Source organism: Hemitrygon akajei, chromosome 7, assembly GCF_048418815.1.
Source record: "Hemitrygon akajei chromosome 7, sHemAka1.3, whole genome shotgun sequence".
NCBI classification, from domain to species: Eukaryota; Metazoa; Chordata; class Chondrichthyes; order Myliobatiformes; family Dasyatidae; genus Hemitrygon; species Hemitrygon akajei.
The window spans coordinates 182,330,634-182,346,051 of record NC_133130.1 but is presented as its reverse complement, the minus strand read 5'-3'; the positions used below and the strand labels follow the sequence as shown (position 1 = coordinate 182,346,051).

General features: G+C 43.9%; 1 protein-coding gene across 1 annotated transcript in view; it reads left to right on the top strand.

Annotated features, from left to right (window-relative positions):
* Positions 1-979: 979 nt before the first annotated feature.
* slc27a4 (solute carrier family 27 member 4) overlaps positions 980-15,418 on the top strand; it is a 62,474-nt gene continuing 48,035 nt past the window's right edge. Inside the window, exons 1-2 of the mRNA XM_073052811.1 lie at positions 980-1,026; positions 1,388-1,565. Coding sequence (XP_072908912.1) covers positions 1,405-1,565 — 161 coding nt within the window. The 5' untranslated portion in view covers positions 980-1,026; positions 1,388-1,404. The remainder of the gene's footprint in view (positions 1,027-1,387; positions 1,566-15,418) is intronic.

Below are 15,418 nucleotides of genomic sequence, written 5' to 3'. Positions count from 1 at the left end.
TGACTGAGCGTTATTAGATGGGTGCCATGGTATAGCTCCGAGCGTCGGAGTTTGGAGTTCAATCCCGGCATCCTCCATGTGTACGTTCTCCCCATGGAATGCAAGGGTTTTCTCCAGATGCTCAGGTTTCCTCCCACAGTCCAAAGAAGTACCAATTATTTACTGAGCTACAGCCTGGAACAGGGCCTTCTGGCCCTTTATCTTTGTCATCCCAGTTTAACCTTAGCCCAATAACTGGACAATTTACAATGACCAATTAGCCTACCAACCGGTTAGGACTGTGGGAGGAAACCCACATGGCCACGGTGAGAATGTACAAACTCCTTACAGACAGCAGCGTAACTGGTTATTGTAAATTGTCTCGTGATTAGGTGAGGGAGCGAGTGCTAAATGGTGCAGCTGGAAGGGCTGTATCTTTCAATAAATAAGTAAATAAATTCTTTGCTCTGTAGAGAATTACAACTCTTACTACTCTCTCTATTCAGATATTAATCTCAATGGCTGATCCTTCATTCTGAGACCATGAGCCTTGGTTCTAAGAAATCAAAATTTAAAAAAATGAAAGAAGCAGGCCTCATCATCTGGTCTCTTAGGTAGGCCTAAAAAATGAGCCCTCACATATAAAAGGCACCTCATAAAGATTTTAACATGTACACGTTAACTACTCAAAAGCAGAATTAAATGAGAATTCTGGCAAAGTTATCAAGTCAAGATTATCTGCAAGGTGAGATAACAGCTAACCAAAAGAAGATAACTAAATTATTAGGGAACAATTCTTCCTTTAGAAGATCTAATTCTGTACCGTTAAAGCAGAATCATGTATTAAATTCTTAACCGAATTTAACAGCAAAGGCGGACTTCATCAAACAATTCCACCGAAGTCCTGGGTTGCCCGGCGCATGTGCAGTGAAGCCCCCGCACAGACCGGGCAGAGCGCGCTACCCTATTCGTCAGCGCGCCTGTCAATCAAGCGCGTACGAGCAGAGGGAAAAGGGTCAAGCGACCGGCGCAGGGCGCTTGGTGCGAGTAAGTGCGGTGCTGTCGGGTTGCTGCAAATCCAGCGTTCCTGGGACTATGTTTTTCATTCCGAATTTAGTTTTTTCCTTCCTGAAACGAAGCGAGATCAGGCGATATAGTGAGGGAGGACGAAAAGTTTAGTTTTAGCGATGGAAGATGTGCCGGGGTGGCTCTCTTTAGAGAAATGGGTGCCCTGCCGGCTTGGTGCAATTGTAGTTTGCCTGGATGGCTGCCGAGAAGGGCAGCCTTTATTTCTGCGATCGTGGCCCCATTTCATGCTGACATCGTGGAGCTCTTTTTGTGCAGTTGCATTTTGAGGTTTCTTCCCCGTTTCCTTTCTCGCCCTTCACCTTGTGCTTCTGTCTCTTAGCTCCGACGCGGCTGACGATGTGGAGATTAGCAACATGCACGGTTCTGCTCTTCGTGCAGCGTCTGGTGGCCAGGATGCCCTGGACGCTGGTAGCAGTCACCACCTGCGCGTTTTACCTTGCATCGGGAGGTCACAAATTCGTGGAAGTCTTCTTGAAGACCATACGCCGAGACGTACGGTAAGTAACGCACGATTTCACATTCATCCAGCTTCCCTCCCAGCCACTGCCACCGCGCTTTCTTTGTGTAGCCGCGATCCGATTGCAGCTGTCCTTGGCGAAGGAGACGGTTCTAGTTCGCCCTTCGCTTGAACTGCTTGTTTAATGGGTTTATGCTGAGAGGCAGCTTAACTCTAGGTGAGATTTCTTACTGTTACAATGCGGTCATATTACCTCGGCTGCCAAAGATCCGCAGACCTATCATAATGTACCAGCGACGAATCAATCAGGAAGTAAGCGGCCTGGCGAGAGACTACTGATTTACAAAAAAAAGGGTTAGTTGGCTTTAAAAAAAAGTTCAAGGCAAATTTATTAGCAAAGTACATATGTGTCACCATATAAAACCTTGAGATCCATTTTGTTGCGGACACTCAAAATAAATATAGAGAAACACAATAGACTCAATGAAAACTTGCACACCAAGGTAAAAGATATGGAATTGTGCAAATACAAAGGACAAACAAAATAAATATAATGAATAACTAAATGACAAATATTGAGACCATGGTTTGTAGAGTCCTTGAAAGTGAGCCCATTGGTTTGGTAATCCCTTCAGTGTTGAGGTGAGTGAGGTTATCCAGTCTGGTTCGGGAGCTTTATGGGTGGGGTAATAACTGTTCCTGAACCTGGCGGTGTGGGTTCCAAAGCTCCTGTACCTCCTTCCTGATGGCAGCAGCAAGAAGAGAGCCTGGCCTGGGTGGTGGCAGCTGATGGATGCTGCTTTCCTGCTGTAGTGCTTTGTGTAGATGTGCTCAGTGGTGAGGAGAGTTTTACCTGTGATGGACATTGCTATGTTGCACTGAGTTGAAAGGTACCTTATCTGAATACCAAAGACAATGTTTAATTACCTTTATTCTGGCCATCAGTATTTTGCTCACTGTTCGTTGTTGAATTAAGCGAGGGAGAGAGGTGTGTGTTACTCTTAACTATCCAGTGACCAAGTGAAATGTAATTATTCAAAGAAAAGTTTTCATTTATACCAGCCCTTCAGCAACCTCACATAAACCACAAGACCTTAAGACAAAGGAGCAGGTCGGCCATTTGGCCCATCGAGTCTGCTCCGCCATTTCATCATGAGCTGATCCAATCTCCCCTTTAGTCCCATTCCCTCGACTTCTCACCATAACCTTTGATGCCCTGACTACTCAGATACCTATCAATCTCTGCCTTAAATACACCCAATGACTTGGCCTCCACTGCCACCCGTGGCAACAAATTCCATAGATTCACCGCCCTCTGGCTAAAAATTTTTTTCGCATCTCTGTTCTGATCGCACCCTGCAATCCTCAAGTCAAATCCTCTCGTACTAGACTCCCCCACCATGGGAAACAACTTTGCCACATCCACTCTGTCCATGCCCTTCAGCATTCGAAATGTTTCTATGAGGTGCCCCCTCATTCTTCTAAACTCCAAGGAGTACAGTCCGAGAGCGGTCAAACGTTCCTCATATGTTAACCCTCTCATTCCCGGAATCACTCTAGTGAATCTTCTCTGAACCAATGTAAGCACATCCTTTCTTAAATAAGGAGTCCAAAACTGCACACAGTATTCCAAGTGAGGTCTTACCAGTGCCTTATAGAGCCTCAACATCACACCCCTGCTCCTATACATAGATCCGGTGTATTTCAGAGTCAAGAAGTATTTTAAAAGTTTTCACTGCTACCCCTTGGGAATTCTGTAACAGTGAAAACTGATAGGAACTGGATAAGTTGATGGGGATTGGCTTGGGTGAAAGTTTGATTCCTTGCTCTCAGAAGAGTTCTGAGATCTTTTGCAGTCACTTGAGAAGAGAGCTACAGCCTCGGTTTTAACGCTACCCCTGAAAAGTGGATCTCAGCAGCCCATTGGTACTTGAATTTATTTGCGCTCAATTCTCATCAGCAGGAGCCTACAAGCTTCTTTGGAGGAAAGTGCTCCAATGAATCATTGCTGAGTAAAGCTTGCGTTTGGGGCATGTCTATCCCTGTTGAAGGTTCCATTCCATCAATAGAAATCTGCAGAAGTATTGAAGGGGGTTGCAAGTAGCAGTGTGTGATATTTCAGCTGGTGTCAATCCAGAAACACTGTTTTGTTTGGCTGTGTTCCTGTATGGTTGAATTACAATTAAACCTGAACTTGAAGGAGGCAGATAAGCTTTGTGCAAAAAATTGTAGGTATTGGGGCTTGCCATCTCTATTTTGCACATTATAAACTAATGGATTATATGAGACCTTATTTTTAACTGTAGTTGAATTGTGTTGGGCTGGAAAGATAGGATATGATCCAAAATCCCTTAGGCTGACTTCCTCCATTACTCACAGGCGGTAAGTCTGGCTGCTAGACCTGCCCCTGTCATTTTATTGTGAATTTGTGATTTTATTTTGCACGTTACGGAAGGAGACCTTAGCAGCCCTGGTGGGGCCTGATGAACCCACTTCTTCAGAGACCCACTGAAGGACAGGTTTTGATTTAATAAGTTTGTTCACAAAATTGAGCTTTTACACGTTCAAACTCGTGTTTCCTTATTGGGACATGACTGCAACTTCTGTGGTTTTCAGGCTACTCAGTTAAAATTGCATCTGGGTCTCTGTCCTGTGACGAGTCGGCAATTAAAATGTATTTGGGCAAGTGTCCTTGTTGTCTGCTCAGTTGAGAAGACTGAAGTTGGGATATCTTCCTGTGTTGTTCAGGAAGTGTCAGGCTCATTTTCCAGCACCGTCCCTACTTTTTATTCCCGTACTATCCAGAAACCTGATCAAACACCTTGACAACAGCCTTCACATCCCAACTAGGGCAGAGAATTCCAAAGATTGTCCATCTCAAAATGAGGAGCTTTGTCTTCCTCTTCAATTTTAAATGGTCTGGCAATTGTTCCTGATTCTGACCCTTCAGATGTGTGGGGGGGGGGGGGGGGGTGGGGAAGAATATCTACTTTTTGAACTTTGGAAGAAATTTGTAACTTTCAATGGGATGACTTCTCATTCTTCTAAGTGGAGAGTGCAAACCTCTTTACTCAGTCCCACCACCTATAGCAAACTTGCTCTCCCAAGAATGAGCCTGTCTTGCGTTCCCCCTGTGCATGTACTTATTGGGGGTATCAAGCCACCACTGAACACAGTGCTGCCGGCGCAGTCTTGCCAAGACCTTCTGCTAGGCTAACAGTTCACTGAGCTTCCCCTGAAGTAGTGGGGTCAGAATTGCTACCCTCTAATCTGCAGGCACCATTCCAGCACCGAGTGGTGATGACGCATCTGTTAACTGTGTAACCACCTCTTTCAAAACTGGGAGACAGGATATCAGGTCCATGAGTTTTCAGCCTGTAACTTCTCTGGTTCTCTTTTTTTCTTAAACTATTTTATTTCAATTTCTGTAGAGCCTTGATTCTGTTATTTCTGGCAGGAAGTTTGTAGCTTCATCTATGAAGACAGGTGCAATACACTTGTTTATTTTATTTGCCATTTCCTTATTCCCAAGTAAAATTTCTCCAGTTTCCCTCTGTGAGAAACCCACATTTGACCTCTCAAGTATTTTCCTTTTTACAGTTAGTTTTCTATTTCTTGCCAGTGTGCTCTTATATTCTAACCCCCTTTTATTAATTTCTGGTTTCCAAAATAATTTCCCAATCTCCCATTGCTAGGCATTTCCTGCTTGCTTTAATGTAGATTTGCTGACAAACACCAGATAACCCTCTCTTCCCAGCTTTATTTTCCTTTCTTTAAATTTTGGAATGAACTCCATCACATTCATATTCTGTTCAAAACTCTAGTGATCACTGTTCCATAACGGCTACAAAAGGATTATTAATTAACCCTGTCTCATTACTATCATATTAAATATTTACTATGTTGTGGATCCTAGAAAACATATTTTGTACTGAATTTGGCCTCAGGTATTTTAAGGATAACATTTATATTCTGCTGTTGTATTCAATGAAAAATATCCAGGTTTCAGTGCACAACACATCTTTAATTCTGAACTTTCATCAGTCATTTACATTCAGTGGCTACTCTATTAGGTGCCTCCTATCCCAAAAGAAAAAAGTGGCCTCTTAGTGAGTGTCCAGGGTCTTCTGCTGCTGTAGCCATTCCACTTCAAGGTTTGACATGTTGTGCACACATAGATGCTCTTGTACACAGCAATGTTGCAATGTGTGGTCGTTTGAGTTACTATTGCCTTCCTGTCAGCTTGAACCAGTCTGTCCACTCTCCTCTGACCTCTCTCGTTAACAAGGTGTTTTCACCCACAGAACTGCTGCTCACACCATTCTCTGTAAACTCTAGAGACTGTGTGGAAAATCCCAAGTGATCGGCACTTTCTGACATGCTCAAACCACCCTGTCGGGCATCTCAGTCATTCCAAGGTCAAAGTCACTTGGATCACATTTCTTTTGGGCTGAACAACTGAACTTCTTGACCACATTTGCACGTGTTTATGCTTCGAGTTGCTGTTGTGTAATTGGCTAATTAGGTGTTTACATTAATGAGCAGGGGTACCTAATAAAGTGGCTCCCTGAGTGTTTTTCCATGTATATTGTAGGAAGCAAGTTTCATTTCAGAACTTTATCATTCACTGCTCTTTTATTCATTGTGAGATTATGTGCAGGGGATTGACTCCTGCTGCAGTGTGGTTCTAAACATACTAACGTTGATCTGTTTTCCTGTGCAACTGGTAACTTTTCCTTGTATGAATCCATGTGGAGTAGCAGGAGGGAATTTTAACACTGAGGATGGAAAGGGAACAGTGGAACTTTGCTTGCTGTCTGCTGATGTCTTGGTTTTCATTGTGGTGGAGGACAGTAATTGGAGCAATGACCAAGTTCTCCATATCTGAAATACTGGCTTTATTCTCTACCTATGATGCCACAAGCAATTGAGTTTTGAGATGACCGAGAAACTGTTTGGCCAGAATATTAACTTTGACTGGAGTATTAATTAATTAATTGATTTAATAAATAACTTGATTGATTGAGATACAACCCAGAGTAGGCCTTTCTGGCCGTGCAAGCTACGCTGCTCAGCAGTTTCTGATTTAACCCCAGTCTAATCACGGGACAATTTACAATGACCAATTAGCCTGCCAACTGATATGCCTTTGGACTGTGGGAGGTAAGCAGAGCACCCTGTGGACTCTCGCGCAGTCACGGGTAGAACGTACAAACTCCTTGCAGCCAGTGGCAGGAATTGAACCAGGGTCTTTGGTAATGTAAGCTGTTGTGCTAACCTCTATGCTGCTGTACCACCCCGTGGCAGAAGTGGTTACCTAGTTGGTCTTCATTCCACCACAATGTCCTTTCCACTGAAGATAGGTTGCCATTTTTAAAATGATTTTGTCTTGGAATGGACTTGCCTGTAGGTGACCAGTGTAGACTAGTTAAAATTTGGCTCCCCAATTATCTAAATATGTACTGATATTTTTCTTGAATATGTTGATTGACTGAGTCTGGACATCTCTTTTAGGGTAGAGAATTCTGAAAACTCACTACTCCTTGGGCAAAGAAATTTAATCTTTGTCATGAACACCTATTCACTTACTTTGAATCTGTAACCTCTGCGTCTGAACATCCATTTACCCTGAGGTCAATCAGATGACCTTTTGCACTTCTAAACTCAAGGATATTCCCAGTGTGTCTCATCTCTCCTCACATGACAAAACCCTCTATCCCAGTGATCTATCGGGAAGATAGGGTTTATATGTTTAATGTGTTCGGGGAACTTTAAAACTTCAGGAACAGAAAGTGAATTACATCAGACAAACAACATCTCTCATTTCCAGCTCGTGTTAATTGCTGCAGGCTGGAGATAAATTTCTCGGGTAGAGACTGTCTTCGTCCAGTCTGGGTTATTGGATTTGATGTCCGTGCACTGAAATATGAAGTGTATGTGAATATTGTATGCTTCGTTGGGCTACATGGAGATTTGTGCCATGTTAATTAAGCGCCATTAATTTAAGAATAGAGCAGCAGCTCCAGTTTCAAGGGTGGCATCACACTGTCGTTGGCAAATTCCCCACCCTCCATGCTTTTAGCATTGACAGGCTCATCCCTGTAGAGCTGAGCTCATTCAAAACTCTGTTGCCTCTATCTTAACATGCACAGTCTTCAATGTAGGACAAGGGAGCAGGGGAAGGCTATTCAGCCCTTCCGGTTTGCTCTGTCGTTTGATGGGATTATGGCCCTTCTTCCAAATTCAGTATGTCTTCCTGCTTTCTCCCCACACACCGTCAGCCAAAGGAATGAATGTGTTAGATGCTTTTTTTGCCTCAACTGCTTCTCTGTTGGAGCATTCCACAGATTTACCAGTCTGGATGAAGAAATCAATCCCATAATCACTGATCAGTGTTGTCTTCTACTCCTTGGGCATCCCATTTTAGAAAATGCTTTGCTGCATTCAAGTCATTCTGTAGTCTTGTCCCTCCTCATCCCTTTAACCTCCTTGATTTCTATAATCCTTAAACTCTGCATTAATCGAATTCTGCATCCCTCCCAATTTCTTCTTTCCATTGTTGGTTCGCTGCTTTCATCCATCTGGGCTCAGGGATCTGGAATTTTCTCCAATTTCTTTCTCTAGGGCGCTGCCAAACCTTGCCTCTCTCTTGTTCATGAACTCTTGATGTCTACTTTGGGCTGATTGTCAGCATTTAACTGAAAACATATTGTTATGAAATACTTGGGATTATGGAGCTGAGTTATTGTTGAATCTTCCTCCCATTGAATATTTCATATTAGTTGTAAGGTTTCTTTTCGCCGCCTTTCTAGGGTGACCGTTCCGGAAGAACATACCTGTTTTTTCTTCCTGGTTGCAAACTGTATGAAGAGGACAGAATCCACCATCATTCTGATGAAAGAACCTGAAATCATTCAAATATTCTGAATGTGGCAGGCACATGCCACATTTTGTACTTTTACATGTATGAAGGTCAAAGAAGTCTTTGACAGAACATTTAGCCTGATCCTGTTCTCATCCCCATGAGCTTAATTTTCAGCAGGAGCCTCCAGATTGAAAAAAAGGTGGATGGAAATCATAAAACCTAGAAGAGTACAGCACAGCAACAGGCCATTCGGCCCACAATGTTGTGCTGAACCAGCTAAAAAGCAAATCAAAAACACCCAAACACTAATCCCTCCTACCTACACCATGTCCATATTCCTCCATCCTCCTCACATCCATGTGCCAATCCAAATGTCTCTTAAAAGCCTTTAATGTATTTGCCTCTACCACCCTACCAGGCAACACATTTCAGGTGTTGTGTCTGTGCACAATTACATATGTTAACTAAAAGCACGCACGCAGCAGATGGCTTTAACTGGTGTGTTTACATTGCAACGAGAGAGAGAGAGCAATATTCATGCATAGACAATACACTTCCTCCCCCTTTAGATGAATACAACATAAAACTGTATATGTACAAAACATTCAATTTCCCTTTCATAAACCCTTATTCCAAGTAAACATGCTTTCACAATAACAGTCCATAACTAACCTCACAGTTCTAAAGGCTCGGTCTTTTGCGTGGCTTGCTGTTTCTTTCTGAGTAACTCCTCTGGACCAGTGGAGTGGCATCAGGTTTGGTGGGTGTCTTGTCCAAGACAACGTTCTCAGTTGCCAGTGTCACGTTGCTGTTAGTGCCATTATCACTAAGAGGCAAGTCCGGTGACTGTAATGTGCCCGTCTTATTGGATGCAATTGACTTAGGTGTGTTCTTGGGCTGAGCATCTAGTATCTGGTCCACATGACGTCTCCATGTCTGATCTCTCAACATCCACTGTGTACATCAGTGGTCCAGTTCTTGTAGCTGTCCCATCAAGTGTCCACTTGTCTTCTAAGTAATCGCGTGCTAGGACTTCCTGTCCAACCTCAAAGTTCCTTGCTGCTTCACTTGGCAACTGGCAGAACTGTTCATTCTGCACTTCCCTTCGTAGATCTGATTTCAGGAGGTCTGACAAAATGGCTCCAATGCCATAAGGAGACACATCGCATGCCAGTCTGATGGGCAGAGATGGGTCATAATGGGTGAGCAGTTCATCTTTGAATGCTCTTTCACGTCTTTCTGACTATTCCCACTTTGCTCCTGTCTGTAACAGTGCTTCCAATGGCTTTGGAAGAAACCAGTGGTAATAGTTAACAAGGGCTAAGTATGACCTGGGTTGTGAAAAGTTTTCTGGTTTGGGTGTCTGTAGCACTGCTTCAGTCTTTTCTTTGTGACTTATGTAAGCCAGGCTTGTCAATGGCACATCCACAATATGAGATGTCATACTTGAAAATCTCTCATTTCTCTCTCTCTTTGCTCATAGACCACACTCTCAGCCTGGTGAGCACTTTACCAAGGTTTTGGAGGTGCACTTCATCATCTTTGCCAGTCACATTGATGTCATCAAAGTCACATTGTGTTCCTGGGATATCTTGGTGACCTTGGTCCATTGCTCATTTGCCAAATTGCTGGAGCTGATGCAACACCAAAGGCGAGACACTCGTGAGTGTTGATTGTGAGGAATTTCCTGCTTGACTCCTCAATCTCCATTTGCAGATAGGGTTGTGACAAGTCAATCTTTAGAAACCTCTCCCTGCCTGCCGAGGATGCAAAACTGTCTTCTATTCGTGGCAGGAGATATTACACGGTACACAGCGTCAGGTTGTTGCTCACCTTGAAATCCCCACATACGCAAATGGCTCTGGCCTTCCCCATCTTGAACACTGGGACAATGGGCATGGCCCAGTCACTCCACTCAACCTTGGAGGCAATTCCAGACACCTCCAAGTTCTGCTGTTCAGCATCCATTTTAAGATGAGGTACATAAGGCACTGGACACGCTCTATGGAATCTGGGTGTTGCTTTTTCATCCAGTTCAATTCTGGCCTTCTTGTCTCTGAGTTTTCCGATCCCCTTCTCAAACACCTTCTCATTAGCATTAAGCAACTGTGCCAGTCTCCGATTAGTGCTACCACTTGAGCTGCCGTTGTTGCTGATGTCTCACAGTGCGCTTTGAGTGCCCGTCGAGTTGAATTTTTCTCAACCATTTACATCTGAAAAGTGCTGTCCCTCCACTTTTAAATACATAAAGCTCTAACTGTTGTGTTTGGCCTCCATACATCACATTCACTTTCAGTTTGCCTTTGGGGGAACACCTTTTCACCTGTGTAGGTCTTTAGTATCACTGAGCTCTCCTCTAATAGTATCTTCGAAAGCAGACTGTTGTAGTCAGCCTCTGAAATTATAGACAAAGCTGACTATGTGTCCAGTTCCATTTTCGGTTTTACACCATACTTATATTGTGATCCCTATTATATTGCGATCTACTTCATTAATATTATGCAGTTCTAGGCATGACAGTTCACCATTGTCAGACTCTATGTTGTCTGATTCTGTTTTACATTCAATAACTTTATGCGTTTGCTTAGTTTTGTGTTTGAGGCTTTTCACTCAGTTGTGCTTTTTGTTGGCCTCACACACTCTCTCTCTGTGACCTTATCTGTGATCCTTCCTGCAGAGTTTTTCTTTGAACCAACAGTCATTTGCATCATGGGAGTGTTTGTCACATCAATAACATTTTTGGTTTTTTTTTTGCATCATTCAGGGACATTTTCTTCATTTCACATTTTAACTTCCTTTTCTGTGGTTCTGTTACATCCTTTGCTGCAGTCTCTAACGATATTGCAATGATCCCTGCCCATTTCTAAGGTTAGGCCTCTTTCTGTCAGTAGCCTTGTTTGAGTGCTTTGACTATGTATGTTATGTGCAAACCTGTCCCTTAATGCATCAGAAAATCCATCTCTAAAGTCACAGTACTGAGGAAGTTTGCGCAGTTCTGCAATGTATTCAGAAATGCTTTCATCTTTGGACTGGTTCCTCTTGTGAAATCTAAATCTCTCGGCTATTATCAGTGGTTTCGGGCAAAAGTGACTTTGTAAAATTGTAGCAATTTCGGTGAAGGTCTTGCTTGTGGCTTTTCAGGAGTTATTAAGTTGTGTAAGAGACTGATGTTCTTGGGCCCATTTAGCTGAGAAGTGTAGGGGCTTCCTCTTGCTCCTCCGCATTGTTCACAATACAAAACTGTATAGGACTTTGAGACTTCATTAGGACCTATCAATTTCGGCAACATCCCGGCTGAAGTTATCGACACGTCGTTTTCACTTCAGCACGACTTTCACTATTACTCACACATTTGTTGGTGACGGCCTGCTCTGTACTGTTTAACTCTCGCTGTTTTGTCCTGTAACTGCCGGTGCAGTTGGTGATATTTTCTGACATTCAGGTTTGTACTCATCACCAATTCATTGTGTTTGTGCATTTATATTAAGTAAAGGCTCGCACACTGGAGATGTCTTTAACTGGTGTATTCACATTGCAACAAGAGAGAGAGAAATCAAGTGCGCAGACAACATCCCCTTTGAACCTGCCTCCTCTCACCTGTCAGATATCCCATATTCCACCACCACAGAACACTTTTTTTGCCTTCACATTTGTAAAAGTACAAAACTTGCTATGTGCTTGACTATGTCTGTATTATATTCATAGTTCTGAATGATTTCATCATAATTCTGGTGGACTATTTCCTCCTTTGGACTTTTGTAAGGAGGAATTTTAACCATATTTTCTCATTTGAGGTCAGCACCAAATAAGAAACATGATTTTTTTTATGTGTACAACTGGATATGGTGGTTTAATCGAAAAGGAGAAAAACAGGCCAAGGCTAGTGTAGGAGCAGGAATGAATTAATCATCTCTTTCGATCAACTGTGAGATCGAGGGAAAACTGGTCTCTCCAGTATCATGATCAGATGGGTAAGCTTAACCCAGTCTTTTTCTTTGTATGGCTCACTGCGTTAACTTCTTGCCTATATATGCCTATATATATATATGTGTGTGTGTGTGTGTGTGTGTGTCCCATTTTTCGAACGTTCACTTTACGTCAACTCGCTGTTACGAAAGACCGGCATTAGTTACCTGTTTTCACTGTTACGAAAAAGGCAGCGCGCGCCGAGCCGACTAGCTCCTCCCTCGGAACTCCATTCTAGCCGGCATTGCTTAAACACATGCCTGTGAGCATTTGTGCTTTATGTCGATTTATTTTGTGCATCCATTAGCTAGATGAATTCTAAGGTATCGGAAAAGCCTAAAAGAGCACGTAAGGGTGTTACATTTAGCGTAAAACTAGACATAATGAAGTGTTTCGATTGTGGTGAACGAAGTAAGGATATAGTGAGTTGGGCTAAGGGTTTGTGGAAGTTGATGAAGATGATGTTGAGGTTTTGACATCCCATGACCAAGAACTAAGAGATGAAGAGCTGATGAAGAGGAAAGGATAACAATTGAAGCCGAATGCAGTAGCAAATGGCCCAAAAGTGAAGACGTCCAGGAACTGAACGTGAAGCAATTGCGTGAGATTTTCGCCGTGATTGACAACGCTGCAATGATTGCAGAAAAGTACGACTTGAATTTTGAAAGGGTACGTAGTTTTAGGGCAGGTTTGCAGGATGGTTTGAGTGCTTACAAAGAACTGTATGATAGAAAAATGCATGAGGCTAAGCAGTCAAGCATACTGTTGCATTTCAAGCCTTCCACATCAGCCACAGCAGATGACGAACCTTGACCTTCGACACTGAGGCAGGCAGACATAGAAGAAGGTGACCTGCCTGCCCTGATGGAAACAGATGACGATGAGATGACACCCCAGTCTCCTCTACCTCCCACCACCCCAACCTCCGACGACTCAGCCTAACACACCATCATCAGTGTGCTCACTGTCTTCCCGATTCCAGTAAGTGAAACTACACTGGGCATACATTATTTCTACTTTATATAGTCTGTGTATGTTTATGTGTTATTTGGTAGCTTCATAGCTTAAAGGTTACTGGAAAGAGTGTTCCTGCCGGGCTCCCCCTGCGCCGAGTGTCCCTGCCGGGAGCCCCCGCGCCGAGTGTCCCTGCCGGGAGCCCCCGCGCCGAGTGATCCTGCCGGGAGCCCCCGCGCCGAGTGATCCTGCCGGGAGCCCCCGCGCCGAGTGTCCCTGCCGGGAGCCCCCGCGCCGAGTGTCCCTGCCGGGAGCCCCCGCGCCGAGTGTCCCTGCCGGGAGCCCCCGCGCCGAGTGTCCCTGCCGGGAGCCCCCGCGCCGAGTGTCCCTGCCGGGAGCCCCCGCGCCGAGTGTCCCTGCCGGGAGCCCCCGCGCCGAGTGTCCCTGCCGGGAGCCCCCGGCGCCGAGTGTCCCTGCCGGGAGCCCCCGGCGCCGCGTGTCCCTGCCGGGAGCCCCCGGCGCCGCGTGTCCCTGCCGGGAGAGCTTGCGCCGCGTGTTTTTGCCGTGATTGCTGCCGAGAGCGCTTCGGTGAGGTTTTTGCTGCGGTGGACAGTGCTGCAATAATTGTGGAAAAGTATTCCTACATCATATAGGCTGTGTATTTATCAGATCATTCCTGCTTTCACTATATGCTACTGTTATTTTAGGTTTTATGTGCTATTTGGCATGATTTGGTAGGTTATTTTTTGGGTCTGTGAATGCTCAAAAATTTTTCCTATAAATAAATGGTAATTGCTTCTTCACTTTATGACATTCCGGCTTACAAACCATTTCATAGGAACGCTCTACCTTCGAATAGCGGGGGAAACCTGTAGTGTATTTATATTGAGATTCATTCATTTAGAGTTTCCAAATCTTAATTTCTTTCAATTTTGTACAGTATAGGAGGCCAGCATTCCATGTTTGCAAATGACTATTAAATTGACATTCTGCCTTTTGGTGTAAATTGCTGTGTGAACAACTTTGCAGAGATAACTATCTCGGAATCACACCCAGAATGTGCTAAGATTTCAATACATTAAACTAACACAGATATAGTATAAAGGCCCTCAAACAATGCCACATTGTTATTTACTTGAATGGCCAGGACTAAATTGTTCAATTGGAAACACTGGGGACAATTTTGAAATCAACCTGTGGTAAAAATGTGACCTTTGACCAGCAAAGCAAAGACGTTTGTGGCTGCCTTGTGGGCAGGCAGTGGCCTGGATTACTGGAGGACCCCTGGTTAGTCCCCTGTGGCCTGGAGCAATGTTCTGCATTGAAATCAGAAATGGGTATGTTTTAGTTCGAGGTGCGGGGAAATATCCTGTGATTCTATGTGTTACATAACAATTTACATTAAACTTGTGCTAGCTAATCTACAATTATAGTGATTAGCTAGGGGAAGTGGAATAGTAGCATTCTTTACAATTATCTGAATAAAATAGGCTAGAAACTCTCGGCTGGCCTGGCAGCATCTGTAGAAAGATAAAAAAAGTTAAAATTCTGGGTGAATGAACTACTTGTCAAAACTGGGCACTTGTATTGGAATCAGAAAGCGGCGGTCAGGGTAGAAAACGAGCTATCACTATGGGCGTGTGTTAAATGAAGCGTAAGGCAAGGCTGTGTTGGCTCACCGCATTTGTTCAACCTCTACGGAGAATGGATTTTTTGGGAATGCGACCATCAGGAGACAGGTATTCCAGTCGGAGGCCGGAAGGTGGATAACATCAGCCATGCGGGCGACACCGCGTTGTTAGCTGACAGCGAATGTGATCTGCAAATTATGCTGAATAAAGTGAATGAGAAAAGCCTTGACTACGGACTAAAAATCAACCCTAAGAAAACAAAATCGATGGTGGTAAGCAAAACAAACACTAAAAACTCATTCACGATGGTATCGTTACAAGTGAATGGACAGGACATTGAACAGGTGCGAAAGTTTGAATATCTTGGAAGTTGTCTGACAGATGATGGGACATGTGAAGTTGAGATCAGAAGGAGAATAGGTATGGCTAAGACCCAGTTCATGAAGCTAAGAGATCTACTACGCAATTGAAAGGCAG